The following is a 15,421-nucleotide window of genomic DNA, read 5'->3' as shown; positions in this document are numbered from 1 at the left end:
TGTGAAGTGATATGGAGTGTTTTTGTCTGCACAAGCATGACCTCTTAACTCCAACTGGAAGATTTCATGTCTATGGTGTAGGTAGGAAAAAGATTAAGCATCATTATCATTACTCTTTTTTATTGGTTTTTATAAAAAATACAATGAAGAAAAGGGAACAGAACAGATAAAACTTCAAACAGTATAAAGTCAGATCCCCCTTTCACTGCACTGGATGCAACCAGAAAAGACATCAAAAATATTTTATATTTTATATATACCCCACCTAACCTACTCTATTAAAAAAAAATTAACCAAAAAAAAATCTGAGCATCTTATCCTGAGGGTCACATGTCTTTTGTAATTTTTGATTCATACCGTGAATCAAAAAACAAAAGTAAAACTATATCTCATCTGGAAGAGTAAATACATTTTATCGCATTAGAAACATTTACATCAAATGAAAATAAGACATAAAAGGTCCCCATGTAGCTTCAAATTTCAACGATATCATGATATTCAACAAAATACTTGATATCTAATTTTTTCTGAACTTAAAAAGGACAGGTCTAGAGCACACATGTCAAACTCTGGCCCGCGGGATTGGCCCGCAAGATCATTTCAAAAATATATTAGAGGTGGCCCGCCCTGCAGCGAGAGCCGATGCTGTTTTTTGGTAATGTCACCCCCACCATCCTCCCCCTTCATTGCACATCCTTCCCCATTGTAACACGAGAAATTGTAACACGAGAAGTCTGTCGATGTCATCAGCCGGCAAGCCAGTTGGAAGGCTCCCCGCACAACCAGTCACTTCTCCCACCTGTCGAGCGGTGCGGCGGATTGGCGAGCGCCTGTGATTTCCTGTCGGCGCGACGGGCATGGCAGGCTGCGCACGGCCCCCGGGCAGCACGAACCCCGTGCGACTGGTACCGGACGGCCCTTCCACAGCGCGAGCACACTTCTCCCGGTCGGCACGGCCTTCAGCGCTTGCACCCGCGCGGACCCCAGGGACGGCTGGTTCGGCCCTGCACGTGAAGAGAGAGATAGTGGCAGTCTGCAAAGGCTGATCGGCAGCGCGCTGGGCCTGAGTGGGTGGGTAAGCAGGGGTGGGCAGAGGGTGTAGGTGAGGAGTAATGGGCAGGAGAAGTTATGGTGGTGCGAGGGGCAGTTAGAGGGAGGGATGAGTAGAAGGAGGGGTGGATAGGGAAGAGGTAAAAGGGGAGGGGCAGGGCGAGTAGGGGAGGGGTGATTAGAGGGTGAGAGACAGGTAGAGGGAGGAACAGGTTGAGGGGAGAGGCAGTAGAGGGGCGTGTATAGGATGGGGTGGGTAGAGGCAGAGTGAGGGGTGAGTAGAGGTTGGGTAAAGGACTGGTCAGGTAGAGGGATGGTGGGTCGAGGGTGAATAGAGGCCTAGAGCCTGAGGAGTGAGCAGGAAATGCTGAGTCCTGATGCAGGCCAAAATGGACACAGCCTGTGAATGCTGACTACATCTCCACAGGGACCAAATATGTTTCCCTCAGGTCAAGCAAAGGGTGAACTTGAGCTACCTACTCCTGACCTGTAACATTATCCTCCTAAAGTTATATCCTAAAGTTTAACATTACATATGTTGAAAGAAGAGAAAACGTGCAGATGTTGTTGAAAATTTTCAATAAATATTTAGTTCGGCCCTCGACTTAGTCCAAGTTTTTAATTTTGGCCCTCCGTGAATTTGAGTTTGACACCCCTGGTCTAGAGTCTTTCCATCTTAATAAGATGGCTCTTCTAGCCAACAATGTAGAGAAGGTCACAACCCATTGCACAGGTACAGAAAGTCTCCCTACGTCTGGTTTGATAACCCCAAGAAGAACAGTTATTGGATTGGGTTGTGCCTCCACCTGAAGTACAGTTGAAAAGATGTAAAAAATTTTATTTCCAGTAGATTTCTAAGGATGGACAAGACCAAAAAATATGTCAATGTAGCAATATCAGATTTGCATCTGTCACAATTAAGGTTAATATTAGAAAAGATACAAACCAATTTACCTTTGGCCATGTGAACAAGATGTACCTCTTTAAATTGGATTAATGAATGTCATGCACATATTGAAGATTTATTCACCAGTTTAAGAATCTTGTCCCACCATAGATCCTCCGATAAGGGTGTTGCAAGTTTCAATTCCCAAGCCTTTTTAATCTTATCGCAAAGTTTACTATCAATTCTCCATAGTAGATAGACATGACACCGCAGTCAATCCCCAGGCCTGGGAAAAGATAAATGAAAAATAAATAAATAAATGGCAAGCTGCTTTGTGTTATGTCTGACTTTGTATTTTCTGTTGCAGGGCCCTTGTGCAGGCTATGCTGGAGCGATGTGATCGTTTCCTGTTGTCTAACCAAGCATAGAGAACCCTATGAAATGGAAGCAAACTTGCTTCATGCTGATCTCCAGTGTTCAATGATTCTGCTTTCCCTTTTGCATTATTGCTTTGAGAACCCAACTGGATTATTCACTGGTCCTTGTTTGTCAGAGGCTTGTATTGAAATGATGCCATTTACTTTGCCTTGAAATTGACAGATAATGAAATGGTGTGTTCACAATCTGGAAGTATGAAGAGATATCATATTTTATATACCCACTGGATCATGTTGATTTAAACTAATGGCAAATAGTGTCCTCCCACTTTTTAAAATTTGGGCGGAGAAAAGTTGTCAAAGTTTTCTGAATTAAAATGTCTAAATGCTCATTTTACACTCTGGGTATGTGCATAAGTAAAAAGCACTTCCAATGTTTTAAAGTCACTGACAGACAACAAATAAAGCTGATATATATTGTCAATTTAATGTCCTCTTATGAAGGTGCAGCTCTTCATGTATGAGTCAGGATGATGAGTGCTAATGACTTGTTTGAGCATTCCCGTCCTCTCCACATCTATTCACAGCTCACTTTGCAGCAGGGAGATACAGTAGTGATCAGGAATTTCCCCATTTCAGGGCCACTTGGACCCCAGCTGCTACCAAATCTGAGCACAAATTATTAGTTCCTTTCAGCAAGGATGATTAAAAATGTTATTATTCTCCATTTCTAAAAAAATTACATAAATAAGATGGTTTCACGCTAATTAACTTAATAGTAATCAATCTCATTTGTTGGTCTTTGAACTATAGTTTTCCTTTTGCAATCTGTACAATTGTTACAAAACCTACATATTCTTAAAGGCTGACATGCCGTTTCCCATTATAACTACTTTTGGACTTGCCTGCTTCCTCTTACACTGTACCACATGAACTCTATTGCCAGGTTTGCTCTCAGTCTCTCAATTTCCCTTTATTCCCTTGCGGAAGCACAATATCCTCATCGTGGTATGCTCTACCACTTATTTTTGCATCAGGGGAAAATTTAGAAAACTGTTACAGGTCATTAAATTTGGTTTTCAGTTGTGAAAATATGCATATATTTTCATAAATGGCAATCTGCATAGATTTCGCCTGAAATGGTACTATCCATTAAACCATAGTTCTCTGAGGAAACACAATTACACTTCCCCACATGCAACTGTGGGTTCCTTTATTTGCTGAAGAACTACAAATAGAATTTAACATTAGGCAATCTTGTTGAAACATCCCTAAATTTGAATTATGGTGGAGGAGAGGCCATTGATAAGATAGTCAGACCTAAAACCCTGAGAAATTCTATAATTTTAAACATTGGAGAGATTTAATTTTTACTTGTATTTTTTATTGTGCGTTCAGTCGATGCCTTGATGTTATGGATAGTCTTGGTCACCTTGCCACTGGAATTGTGAGGACGTGGAGCTAAGTGCTCCTGTGAAGCACCAAAATGAATATGAGCAAGCAAGCATTGTTTAATAAATCCTGTCAACAATGCTTTCTATAACTTGACTGAAGTGAGTATACTGTTTGGTCAGTAATTGGTTGGATTGGATTTGATCTTTTTGCAAACAACTCACCTCAGGAAATTTTCAACATTATTGAGTAAACATCAGAATTCAGACTGCAATGAAATAATTGGGAAGAGGCTGCTAGTTCAGTGTGGGGGGGTTGTTTGGTTGTATCGTGGCTTATGTGAACTGCAGGCTAAATCTAGAAGCTATATCCATCAGAGCTTGATGAAGAATCTTAGGCTATACTAAACTCCAGGGAAACTGGACCTTTAAAATGTGCAATAAACATAGTGAGTTTGATTATTGTTACAGGTCTTACTTGGATGTTAGAGGGCAAGAAAGGGTGAAGAAGTTGGCATCAGCCTGATATTTGGAATCAAATGCCATGTGGCAAACTATCTTGGATTAACAGTTCACAGTTGCTCGTAAACTGAATTTTAAAAAAAACAGATCTCATTACACTTTTATTCTGAGATTAAGTTAATGCTGTAATTTATCACAATAGATTTTCAACTTAGAAGCTGATGGAAGTATTCCTTCCAGCACACTGTGCATTCAATATTTTTAAAAGTAGGCCATCTTCAGACCTCAGCTGTTTGAGACCTCAACATGACCTTGGTCTAGATTTGATCATCAAAAGAAAATTACACTTTTTGTCTGTCAGCAGAAACCCAAATTTCTGTTACTTTGTTTACCACATGTTTTTGAGTTCTTAAATTTGCCTCAGAACATTGATTTGGAGCTGATGTAAGGATCTCTTGACTTGATAGAAGGAGGTTTTGAAAATTAAAGAAAGCTTTCCTTTTCTGAACAAAAAGACTGTCATCATTGTTAAAGTCATTGAACCATTTGTGATGATGGTAAGTTTTCCAGCCTTTAACAATGGTGTTGTTTCCAAGTATATGCAGTGTTCTCCATCATGTTTGGGACAAAGACACTTTTTTCCCTTTATTTTCCCCTGTGCTCCACAGTTTTAAATATGTAATCGAGTGATTTACATGTGATTAAAGTGCACATTCAAAATTTTATTCAAGGTTATTTGCATACATTTTGATTTGACCATGTAGAAATTACAGCACTTTTTATACCTAGCCCCCTCATTTCAGGGCATCATAATATTTGGGACATAGCAATGGTACAGGTATATTAAGGTAGTCATGTTTCTTCTTTGGCTTGGCTTCGCGGACGAAGATTTATGGAGGGGGTAAAAAGTCCACGTCAGCTGCAGGCTCGTTTGTGGCTGACAAGTCCGATGCGGGACAGGCAGACACGGTTGCAGGGGAAAATTGGTTGGTTGGGGTTGGGTGTTGGGTTTTTCCTCCTTTGCCTTTTGTCAGTGAGGTGGGCTCTGTGGTCTTCTTCAAAGGAGGTTGCTGCCCGCCAAACTGTGAGGCGCCAAGATGCACGGTTTGAGGCGTTATCAGCCCACTGGCAGTGGTCAATGTGGCAGGCACCAAGAGATTTCTTTAGGCAGTCCTTGTACCTTTTCTTTGGTGCACCTCTGTCACGGTGGCCAGTGGAGAGCTCGCCATATAACACGATCTTGGGAAGGCGATGGTCCTCCATTCTGGAGACGTGACCCATCCAGCGCGGCTGGATCTTCAGCAGCGTGGACTCGATGCTGTCGACCTCTGCCATCTCGAGTACTTCGACGTTAGGGATGAAAGCGCTCCAATGGATGTTGAGGATGGAGCGGAGACAACGCTGGTGGAAGCTTTCTAGGAGCCGTAGGTGGTGCTGGTAGAGGACCCATGATTCGGAGCCGAACAGGAGTGTGGGTATGACAACGGCTCTGTATACGCTTATCTTTGTGAGGTTTTTCAGTTGGTTGTTTTTCCAGACTCTTTTGTGTAGTCTTCCAAAGGCGCTATTTGCCTTGGCGAGTCTGTTGTCTATCTCATTGTCGATCCTTGCATCTGATGAAATGGTGCAGCCGAGATAGGTAAACTGGTTGACCGTTTTGAGTTCTGTGTGCCCGATGGAGATGTGGGGGGGCTGGTAGTCATAGTGGGGAGCTGGCTGATGGAGGACCTCAGTTTTCTTCAGGCTGACTTCCAGGCCAAACATTTTGGCAGTTTCCGCAAAGCAGGACGTCAAGCGCTGAAGAGCTGGCTCTGAATGGGCAACTAAAGCGGCATCGTCTGCAAAGAGTAGTTCACGGACAAGTTTCTCTTGTGTCTTGGTGTGAGCTTGCAGGCGCCTCAGATTGAAGAGACTGCCATCCGTGCGGTACCGGATGTAAACAGCGTCTTCATTGTTGGGGTCTTTCATGGCTTGGTTCAGCATCATGCTGAAGAAGATTGAAAAGAGGGTTGGTGCCAGAACACAGCCTTGCTTCACGCCATTGTTAATGGAGAAGGGTTCAGAGAGCTCATTGCTGTATCTGACCCGACCTTGTTGGTTTTCGTGCAGTTGGATAATCATGTTGAGGAACTTGGGGGGACATCCGATGCGCTCTAGTATTTGCCAAAGCCCTTTCCTGCTCACGGTGTCGAAGGCTTTGGTGAGGTCAACAAAGGTGATGTAGAGTCCTTTGTTTTGTTCTCTGCACTTTTCTTGGAGCTGTCTGAGGGCAAAGACCATGTCAGTAGTTCCTCTGTTTGCGCGAAAGCCGCACTGTGATTGTGGGAGAATATTCTCGGCGACACTAGGTATTATTCTATTTAGTAGAATCCAAGCGAAGATTTTGCCTGCAATGGAGAGCAACGTGATTCCCCTGTAGTTTGAGCAGTCTGATTTCTTGCCTTTGTTTTTGTACAGACATAGCAATGGTATGTACAGGTATATTAAGGTAGTCATGTTTAGTACTTTGTTGTATATCCCTTGACTACTTGAAGTCTGTGATTCATAGAGTATCTTCTCTGGTGATGCTGCTAGGCCTCTATTGCAGCCATCTTCAGCTTCTGCTTGTTTCGGGGGCTTGTCCCCTTAAGTTTTCTCCTCAACATATCAGAGGTAAACTCTATTGGATTTGGTTCGGGTGATTGACTTGGCCATTTAGTAATTTTCCAGTTTTTAGCTTTGAACAAACTCCTTTGTGTATGTTTGGGATCATTGTCTTGCTGTAGGATGAAACACCGTTCAATGAGTTTGGAGGCATTTGCTCGAACTTCAGCAGAGAAGATGTTTTTATACACCTCAGAATTCATTTTGCTACTGTTATCAGCAGTTACATCATCAATGAAGATGAGCGCACCGATACCTTTGACAGCCATACTTGCCTAGGCCATAACACCCCCACCACCATGTTTCACAGATGAGGTGGGATGCTTTGGATCTTGGGCAGTTCCTTTTCACCTCCGCAATTTGCCCTCGCCATCAATCTGATACAGATGGTCTCATCTATCCACAAGATCTTTTTCCAGATTTCTGCAGCTTACTTTAAATACTTCTTGGCAAACTGTAATCTGACCATCCTGTTTCTGTGGTTAACTAGTGGTTTGCATCTTGCAGTGGTCTGAATTTCTGTTCATGAAGTCTTCTGCCGACATTAGTTATTGACACATCCACACCTGACTCCTGAAGAGTGTTTCTGATCTGTCAGACAGGCATTTGGGGATTTTTCTCCATTATTTTTAATTTTTTTATTTTTCACACCATAAATCACGTTAGCCATTATATACACTTTTTCTTTTTCACACATATACAGTGACTTTTTCTCCCCCCCCCCTCCCTCCTCCCAAGCCCCCCCCCCCCCCACCACCCCCCCTCATCCATTTTAGGTATACAATCTTAAGCCAGTCAGACAATGTTGTCATTCAACAAAAATACACCAGAAATTCTACTGAGTCCATTCTTTTCTTCTCTTCTCCTTCCATCAACTTAGGTAATGTTTGTTCCCGGTAGGTTTTCGCTATTGTATTTAATGTAAGGCTCCCATACTTGTTCGAATATTTCAATATTATTTCTTAAACTATATGTTATTTTTTCTAATGGAATACATTTATTCATTTCTATATACCATTGTTGTATTTTCAAATTATCTTCCAATTTCCAGGTTGACATAATACATTTTTTTGCTACGGCTAGGGCTATCTTAACAAATCTTTTTTGTGCATCCTCCAAGTCAATTCCAAATTCTTTATTTTTTATGTTACTTAGGAGAAAGATCTCTGGATTCTTTGGTATATTGTTTTCTGTTATTTTATTTAATATCTGATTGAGATCATCCCAAAATTTTTCTACTCTCTCACATGTCCAGATTGCATGAATTGTTGTTCCCCTTTCTTTTTTACATCGAAAACATCTATCAGATACTGTTGGGTCCCATTTATTTAACTTTTGCGGTGTAATGTATAGTCTGTGTAACCAATTATATTGTATCATACGTAGCCTCGTATTTATTGTATTTCTCATCGTTCCAGAACATAATTTCTCCCATGTTTCCTTTTTTATCTTTATATTTAAATCTTGTTCCCATTTTTGTTTAGTTTTACCATTTGTTTCCTTATTCTCCTTTTCTTGCAGTTTAATATACATATTTGTTATAAATCTTTTGATTAACATTGTATCTGTAATCACATATTCAAGGTTACTTCCCTCTGGTAAACTCAAATTGCTTCCTAATTTATCTTTCAAGTAGGATCTCAGTTGGTAATATGCCAGCGCTGTATCTCCAGTTATATTGTACTTATCTCTCATTTGTTCAAAGGATAACAATCTACTTCCTGAAAAACAATTTTCTATTCTTTTAATCCCTTTTTTTTCCCATTTTCTAAAGGAAAGGTTGTCTATTGTAAAAGGGAGTAGCTTATTTTGCGTCAATATTAGTTTTGGTAATTGATAATTTGTTTTATTTCTTTCTACATGAATCTTTTTCCAAATATTGAGGAGATGGTGTAATACTGGAGAAGTTCTATGTTGTACCAATTTTTCGTCCCATTTATATAATATGTGTTCAGGTATCTTTTCCCCTATTTTATCTAATTCTAATCTCGTCCAGTCTGGTTTTTCCCTTGTTTGATAAAAATCTGATAGGTATCTTAATTGTGCGGCTCTATAATAATTTTTGAAGTTTGGCAGTTGTAAGCCTCCTTGTTTATACCATTCTGTTAATTTATCTAGTGCTATCCTCGGTTTCCCCCCTCTCCATAAAAATTTCCTTATTATTTTCTTTAACTCTTTGAAGAATTTTTCTGTCAGTTGTATTGGCAATGCCTGAAATAAGTATAGTATCCTTGGAAAAATGTTCATTTTAATACAGTTTATCCTTCCTATCAGTGTTAGTGGTAACTCTTTCCATTGCTCTAAATCTTCCTGTAATTTTTTCATTAGTGGATTGTAATTGAGTTTATATAATTGGCCTAGATTTTTGTTTATTTGTACACCTAGGTATCTTATTGCCTGCGTTTGCCATCTGAATGGGGATTCCTTCTTAAATTTTGAGAAATCCGTGTTATTCATAGGCATTGCTTCACTTTTATTTACGTTTATCTTGTATCCCGACACTTCTCCATATTCCTTCAATTTCTTATATAATTCTTTTATTGATAGTTCTGGTTCTGTTAAGTACACTATCACATCATCCGCAAATAGACTGATTTTATATTCCCTGTCTTTTATTTTTATTCCTTTTATATTATTATCTATTCTTTTCAATTCTGCTAGTGGTTCTATAGCTAGCGCAAACAATAACGGTGATAGTGGGCATCCCTGCCGCGTTGACCTGCTTAAGTTAAATTGCTTTGATACATGTCCATTTACTGTCACTTTCGCTAACGGTCCCTTATATAATGCTTTAATCCAATTAATATACTTCTCCGGTAAACTGAATTTTTGCAATACTTTGAACAAATAATTCCATTCTACTCTGTCGAAGGCCTTCTCTGCGTCTAAAGCAACTGCTACTGCAGGTGCTTTATTTCCTTCTACTGCATGAATTAAGTTAATAAATTTACAAATATTGTCTGTTGTGCGTCTTTTTTTGATAAATCCAGTTTGGTCTAAATTTACCATTTTTGGTACCTGTTCTGCTAATCTGTTTGCTAATAGTTTAGCTATTATCTTATAATCTGTGTTTAGCAAAGATATTGGTCTATATGACGCTGGTGAGAGTGGATCTTTCCCTTGTTTTAGTATCACTGTAATTATTGCTGTTTTACATGAATCTGGTAAGTTTTGTGTCTCATCAATCTGGTTGATTACATCCAGGAGGGGCGGTATTAATAGGTCTTTAAATGTTTTGTAGAATTCTATTGGGAGTCCATCCTCTCCTGGTCTCTTATTATTTGGTAATTTTTTTTATTATCTCTTGTATTTCTACTGTTCCAAATGGTTCTGTTAATTTATTTTGTTCCTCTATTTGTAGTTTTGGTAGTTCAATTTTAGTCAAAAATTCATCTATTTTCCCTTCTTTCCCTTCGTTTTCAGTTCGGTATAAATGTTCATAGAATTCTCTGAAGTTTTCCTTAATTTCTTTCGGATTATATGTAATTTGTTTGTCTTTTTTCCTTGTTGCCAATACCATTTTCTTAGTTTGCTCTGTCTTAAGCTGCCATGCTAAGATTTTGTGTGTTTTTTCACCTAGTTCATAATATTTCTGTTTTGTCTTCATTATATTCTTCTCCACCTTATATGTTTGTAATGTTTCATATTTTATTTTTTTATCTGCCAATTCTCTTCTTTTAGTTGTATCTTCCTTCATTGCTAATTTTTTTTCTGTTTACTATTTCCCTTTCCAACTGCTCTGTTTCCTGATTGTAGTCCTTCTTCATCTTGGTTACATAACTTATTATTTGCCCTCTAATGAATGCTTTCATTGCGTCCCATAGTATAAACTTATCTTCCACTGATTCCGTATTTACTTCAAAATACATTTTTAATTGTTTTTCAATAAATTCTCTAAAATCCTGTCTTTTAAGTAGCATGGGGTTTAATCTCCATCTATACATTCTAGCTTTACTGTCAGTATTAAGGGTGAATGGTCCGATAGCATTCTCGCTTTATATTCTGTTTTTCTTACTCTATCCTGCATACTAGCTGATAACAAAAATAGGTCTATTCTTGAGTATGTTTTATGTCTAGTCGAGTAGTATGAGTATTCCTTTTCTTTTGGGTTTTGTTTCCTCCATATGTCCACAAGTTTCATTTCTTGCATTGATTTAATTATAAATTTGGTTACTTTGTTCTTCCTGTTAATTTTTTTCCCCGTTTTATCCATATTTGGATCCAAATTCAGATTGAAATCCCCTCCTATTAGTATGTTCCCTTGCGTATTAGCTACCTTCAAAAAGATATCTTGCATAAACTTTTGATCTTCTTCGTTAGGTGAATATATATTAAGTAGATTCCAATGCTCCGAATATATCTGACATTTTATCATAACATATCTCCCTGCTGGATCTATTATTTCCTCTTCTATTTTAAATGGCACATTTTTGCTAATTAATATAGCCACTCCTCTTGCTTTTGAATTATACGATGCTGCTGTTACATGTCCTACCCAATCTCTCTTTAATTTCTTGTGCTCCAATTCAGTTAAGTGTGTTTCTTGGACAAATGCTATATCTATTTTTTCCTTTTTCAGTAAATTTAGTAGTTTCTTCCTTTTAATTTGGTTATGTATTCCATTAATATTTAAAGTCATATAGTTCAGCGTAGCCATTTTATATTTTGTTTATCTTCTCTTTCCGTTTTTCCATCATTACCTTTCCTCCTTTTCCATTTCTGTTTTCTTATTTTCAACTCTTTACAAGACAACATTCCTACAACATCCAACATTTTCCTGGGATTTTTCTCCATTATGATGAGAATTCTTCTGTCATCAGCAATGGCGGTGGCATCACAAGGGAGGTGCGGAATGCACCAGGTGACACAGAAGAGATGACTAAAATATTTCAGTAGAATTTTTTAAAATAAAAATAACCTTGTATTTAGTTACAACAATTTTTTTGTAACCCCAGCTCATATGTATCAATATACTTACAAGGCTAAAACTCTAAGCTAATTTACTTTATGAACCTTATAATGCGCTCCAATCGGAGCCCTCTTCCCCCCCCCCTCCCCCCACTCAGTGCTGCAGCCCCCCCACCCCAGACATACAAAGTGGACACATCTGTTTCTTTTATGCTTGGTATACTTGTACACTCAGTCCACGGGGTGGGGGATGACACAATGTTACCGCACTAGGTGACACCAACCCTCGTGGTGCCACTGAGCAGTGGAGGTCTTCCTTGCCCTACCAATCCCTTACTGATTACTGAGCTCACAAGTATGTTCTTTATTAATGATGTTCCAAGCAGTTGATTAGGTAATCCTAAGGTATGACCGATGTCTCTTACAGTTTTAATCATGTTTTTCAGCCTCATAATGGCTTCTTTAACTTTCATTGGCATAATTCTGGTCCGCATGTTGAAAAATGGCAACAAGAGACTCCAAAGGTGATCAAAAGCTTAGAAGCAAGCCTAGCTCTTATACCTGCACCAATGAAGCAATTAAATATACCTGAGTAATTACAAACACCTCAGTAATTACAAACACCTGTGAAGCCAAATGTCACAAACATTATGGTGCCCTGAAATAGGGGACTATGTAATTTCTACTTGGTCAAACCAAAATATACACAAATATCCTTGAATAAAATCTGGAATGTGCACTTTAATCACATGTATATTGATTACAATTTGAAATTGGGAGCACAGAGCAAATAAAGGAAAAAGTTGTCTCCCAAAAATTTATGGAGGGCACTGTACACGTGGGCAGTTTTTCACTGAAGAGTGCTAGAAATTTCCTTTGGTGTACTTACTACTGAAGCTCTCATGCTATGTATGAGATTTGGGTTGTTTTCTGTGTTTTAATGCATGCCTGATAGACAAGTTTGACTTCACCAAACCACTCAACAGTTGTCAATTTCTCTCATGACACAGATCAGTTGAAATCTCTTGGATCTCATAATCTTACAATGATGTTGCCCAAGAAGTGTTTTTATTTTAAATGGAGGGGTGCCCAAGCAGTTTTGCTAAATGTCTGAAGATGTTTGTGGCCACAAGGCCATGGTCCATACATTTGCAGAGTTGAAGAATAACTTTGCAGCTAAGTTGAAGGACACCATTGGAATTGGCCTTGCCAATAATTTCCCTCATACTGATATCGCAAGAGGACCACTCCTTTTTAAATTTTTTATGATAAAGCATGATAGAAGGCCTTTCTGGTCCATGAAATCTGTGCTGCCTAATTACACCCAATTAACCTACAAACACTATGTTTTGGATGGTGGGAGGAAACCAGAGCATTTGGAGAAAACCCATGCAGGTCACAGGGAGAGTGTGCAAACTCCTTACAGGCAGTACCAGATTCAAACCTAGATCACTGGTGCTGTAATAGCGTCATAACCGCTGTGCAAACCATGACATGTCTAATTTGGAATGGATGATGGAAGGTTGGAAGGAATCCTTCTGTTTGTGTAGTGTTTTGGTTTAAAATAACTTATTGACCAGTTGCATGTTTTGATTGACCTTTGATTCCAATGGCAATTAATGTGAAAATTCTTGAATGAAAATACCCCACCAATACCTTGCTCACCAATAGAAGGTATAACAAAATCCATTTCTATATGTCTAATTGAGACATCAGTATTGATGATGTACCTTGAGAGTTCTTGGGCAACAGGTGTGCTTGGGTAATTCGTCTTTTGAGACCAGCAGGATATGGACAAGCCAAGTGAGAAGGAACATTTTTGTTTGTCGACTACTGAAAGAGAACCTTTTAGATGCAATTACCTAGTCAGGAATGATAAGATATTCTTTGTGCCTTTTTTTTCTTTAGCCCTTTCCTGTATGGGATGACTGGAGAGGTTCAGTCATGGATAAAGTTCCTTCCCAATCCAAGGTCAATTAGTGGTATTTTTTGTGTTCACTACCAACAGGGAGCATTTCGAATGGATGACTTCACTTGTCGCCCGTGGTTTATTGACACAAGACTTTGTCATGTGGGGAAATACAAGTAGTTAAACTTGGGGAATCTGCAAACATCCACTAACATTGTGATGGGAGATCATCTGAGGGTGGATGGGGTCGTGTGATGGGAGGGTGTGCAGAATGTTGCCGATCCGGTGGATGGCTCCGGAAGGGGAAGGTGTGAAGTGACGCTGAGCCGACGGAGGGCGCTGCAGGGGGAAAAACGTGGTGTGACGCCGAGCCGACGGAGGGCGCTGCAGGGGGAAAAACGTGGTGTGACGCCGAGCCGACTGGGGGCGCTGCAGAGGGAGGGTGAAACGTTTAAAAGGATGATGGCTGCGCAGGGCAGTAGATCGCATTTTCTGTTGGTGTGAAGAGGGGTTGAGCGCCATCAGCCATTAGGAAGCGGCCCTTGGTGAGTAATGGCGACCGACGGGGCCCCTGAGCCGTCTGCAGCCCGGTGTGAGGGAGGGGCTCACTCGCCCTCTACCCGGCAGCAGGTGGGTTTCCTGGCCGGTGGAGTGGAAGGCAGAGGAGCGGAACATCACGCACGAATCCATGGCAGGTTGGAGCTGTCATCCTGCCCAAGCAAACTTGGATCTGCTCAGTTCTGGCTATTTGCTTGCAGATTTTTACACCTGAGACCCGGGGAAGGGGAGGGGTCGCTGGGGGCAGCAGTGGTATTAAATCAAGTCGAGTCTCCATCATTTATCGTTCATAGCATGGTAAAGATGAGGTCACCTTTCTCCAGGACCACAGAGCATATTTGCATAAATATAAATTAGAATAGAAGTTAAACCCATTAAGATGTATACAGTAAAAGTCCACGGTACACTAGCCACATATGTTCTGGGAATTCAGGGGTCTGATGGCTTGAGGGGAAAAAAACTGTTGCCCAATCTGGACGAAAGGGCCTGAGTGCCACGGTACCTCCAACCACTTGGCAGAAGGGAGAACAGTTTACATTAGGGGTGTGTGGAGTTCTTCACAATGTTTAGTGCCTTTCGAGCGCTGTAGATGTCCTTGAAGGAGGGAAGAGATTCCCCCAATGGCCTTTCCGCCGTCTTCACTATCCTCTGCAGAGTCTTATGCTGCAGCTTCCAAACCAGGAGGTGATGCAGTTGTACAGGATGCTCTCAATACATCCTCTAGAACAGGGGTGTCAAACTCAAATTCATGGAGGGCCAAAATTAAAAACTTGGACTAAGTCGAGGGCCGAACTAAATATTAATTGAAAATTTTCAACAACATCTGCATGTTTTCTCTTCTTTCAACATATGTAACGTTAAACTTTTTCTTATTAAAATAAATGTTTAATAATAGTTTTGGATAAACTCTTTCCAGAAGCATTAACAAATGAGAAATAAAATATTCAATAAATAATATTTCTCTATAGAGGATTTGTCAAATGTTGCTAGTGTGCTGTCGAATAGTAAAATCTGAGGGCTATTGAGAATGTGGGAGAATAACATGATTCCTGAAACAATCAAATGGGTGACTGATTGTGGGCATGAACTCTAGCAGGGTTATTTGCCATGCCCTTTTTCCATTGGTACAGATATCCTTTGATTTACACACTTTTCAAGTTTTATGCCTAATGAGCTTGTATCCAGGTGCAGGACCATTTTTAACCAGGAATATATTTATCACTGTGACCTGAAACTA

The 15,421-nt window shown here is 39.9% G+C and overlaps 2 protein-coding genes across 9 annotated transcripts in view; both read left to right on the top strand.

Moving 5' to 3' along the window:
* The window catches only part of hps5 (HPS5 biogenesis of lysosomal organelles complex 2 subunit 2), a 68,129-nt gene extending 65,332 nt beyond the window's left edge, over positions 1 to 2,797 (top strand). For all 4 annotated transcript variants that reach the window (XM_069901297.1, XM_069901282.1, XM_069901275.1 and 1 more), the window contains one exon: positions 2,304 to 2,797. In XM_069901297.1, coding sequence (XP_069757398.1) covers positions 2,304 to 2,364 — 61 coding nt within the window. In that variant the 3' untranslated portion in view covers positions 2,365 to 2,797. The remainder of the gene's footprint in view (positions 1 to 2,303) is intronic.
* An 85-nt stretch (positions 2,798 to 2,882) lies between these two features.
* The window catches only part of saal1 (serum amyloid A-like 1), a 37,691-nt gene continuing 25,152 nt past the window's right edge, over positions 2,883 to 15,421 (top strand). For 3 of the 5 annotated variants that reach the window (XM_069901381.1, XM_069901372.1, XM_069901363.1), the window contains exon 1: positions 14,049 to 14,171. The gene's annotated coding sequence lies outside the window, so the exon portion shown is untranslated. Of the gene's footprint in view, positions 3,867 to 14,048; positions 14,172 to 15,421 lie in introns of those variants that run through there. The other 2 variants (XM_069901356.1, XM_069901348.1) reach the window with 2 other exon arrangements.

The sequence above is a fragment of the Narcine bancroftii genome, chromosome 1 (genome assembly GCF_036971445.1).
Source record: "Narcine bancroftii isolate sNarBan1 chromosome 1, sNarBan1.hap1, whole genome shotgun sequence".
NCBI classification, from domain to species: domain Eukaryota; kingdom Metazoa; phylum Chordata; class Chondrichthyes; order Torpediniformes; family Narcinidae; genus Narcine; species Narcine bancroftii.
This window is presented reverse-complemented; position numbering and strand designations above follow the sequence as displayed.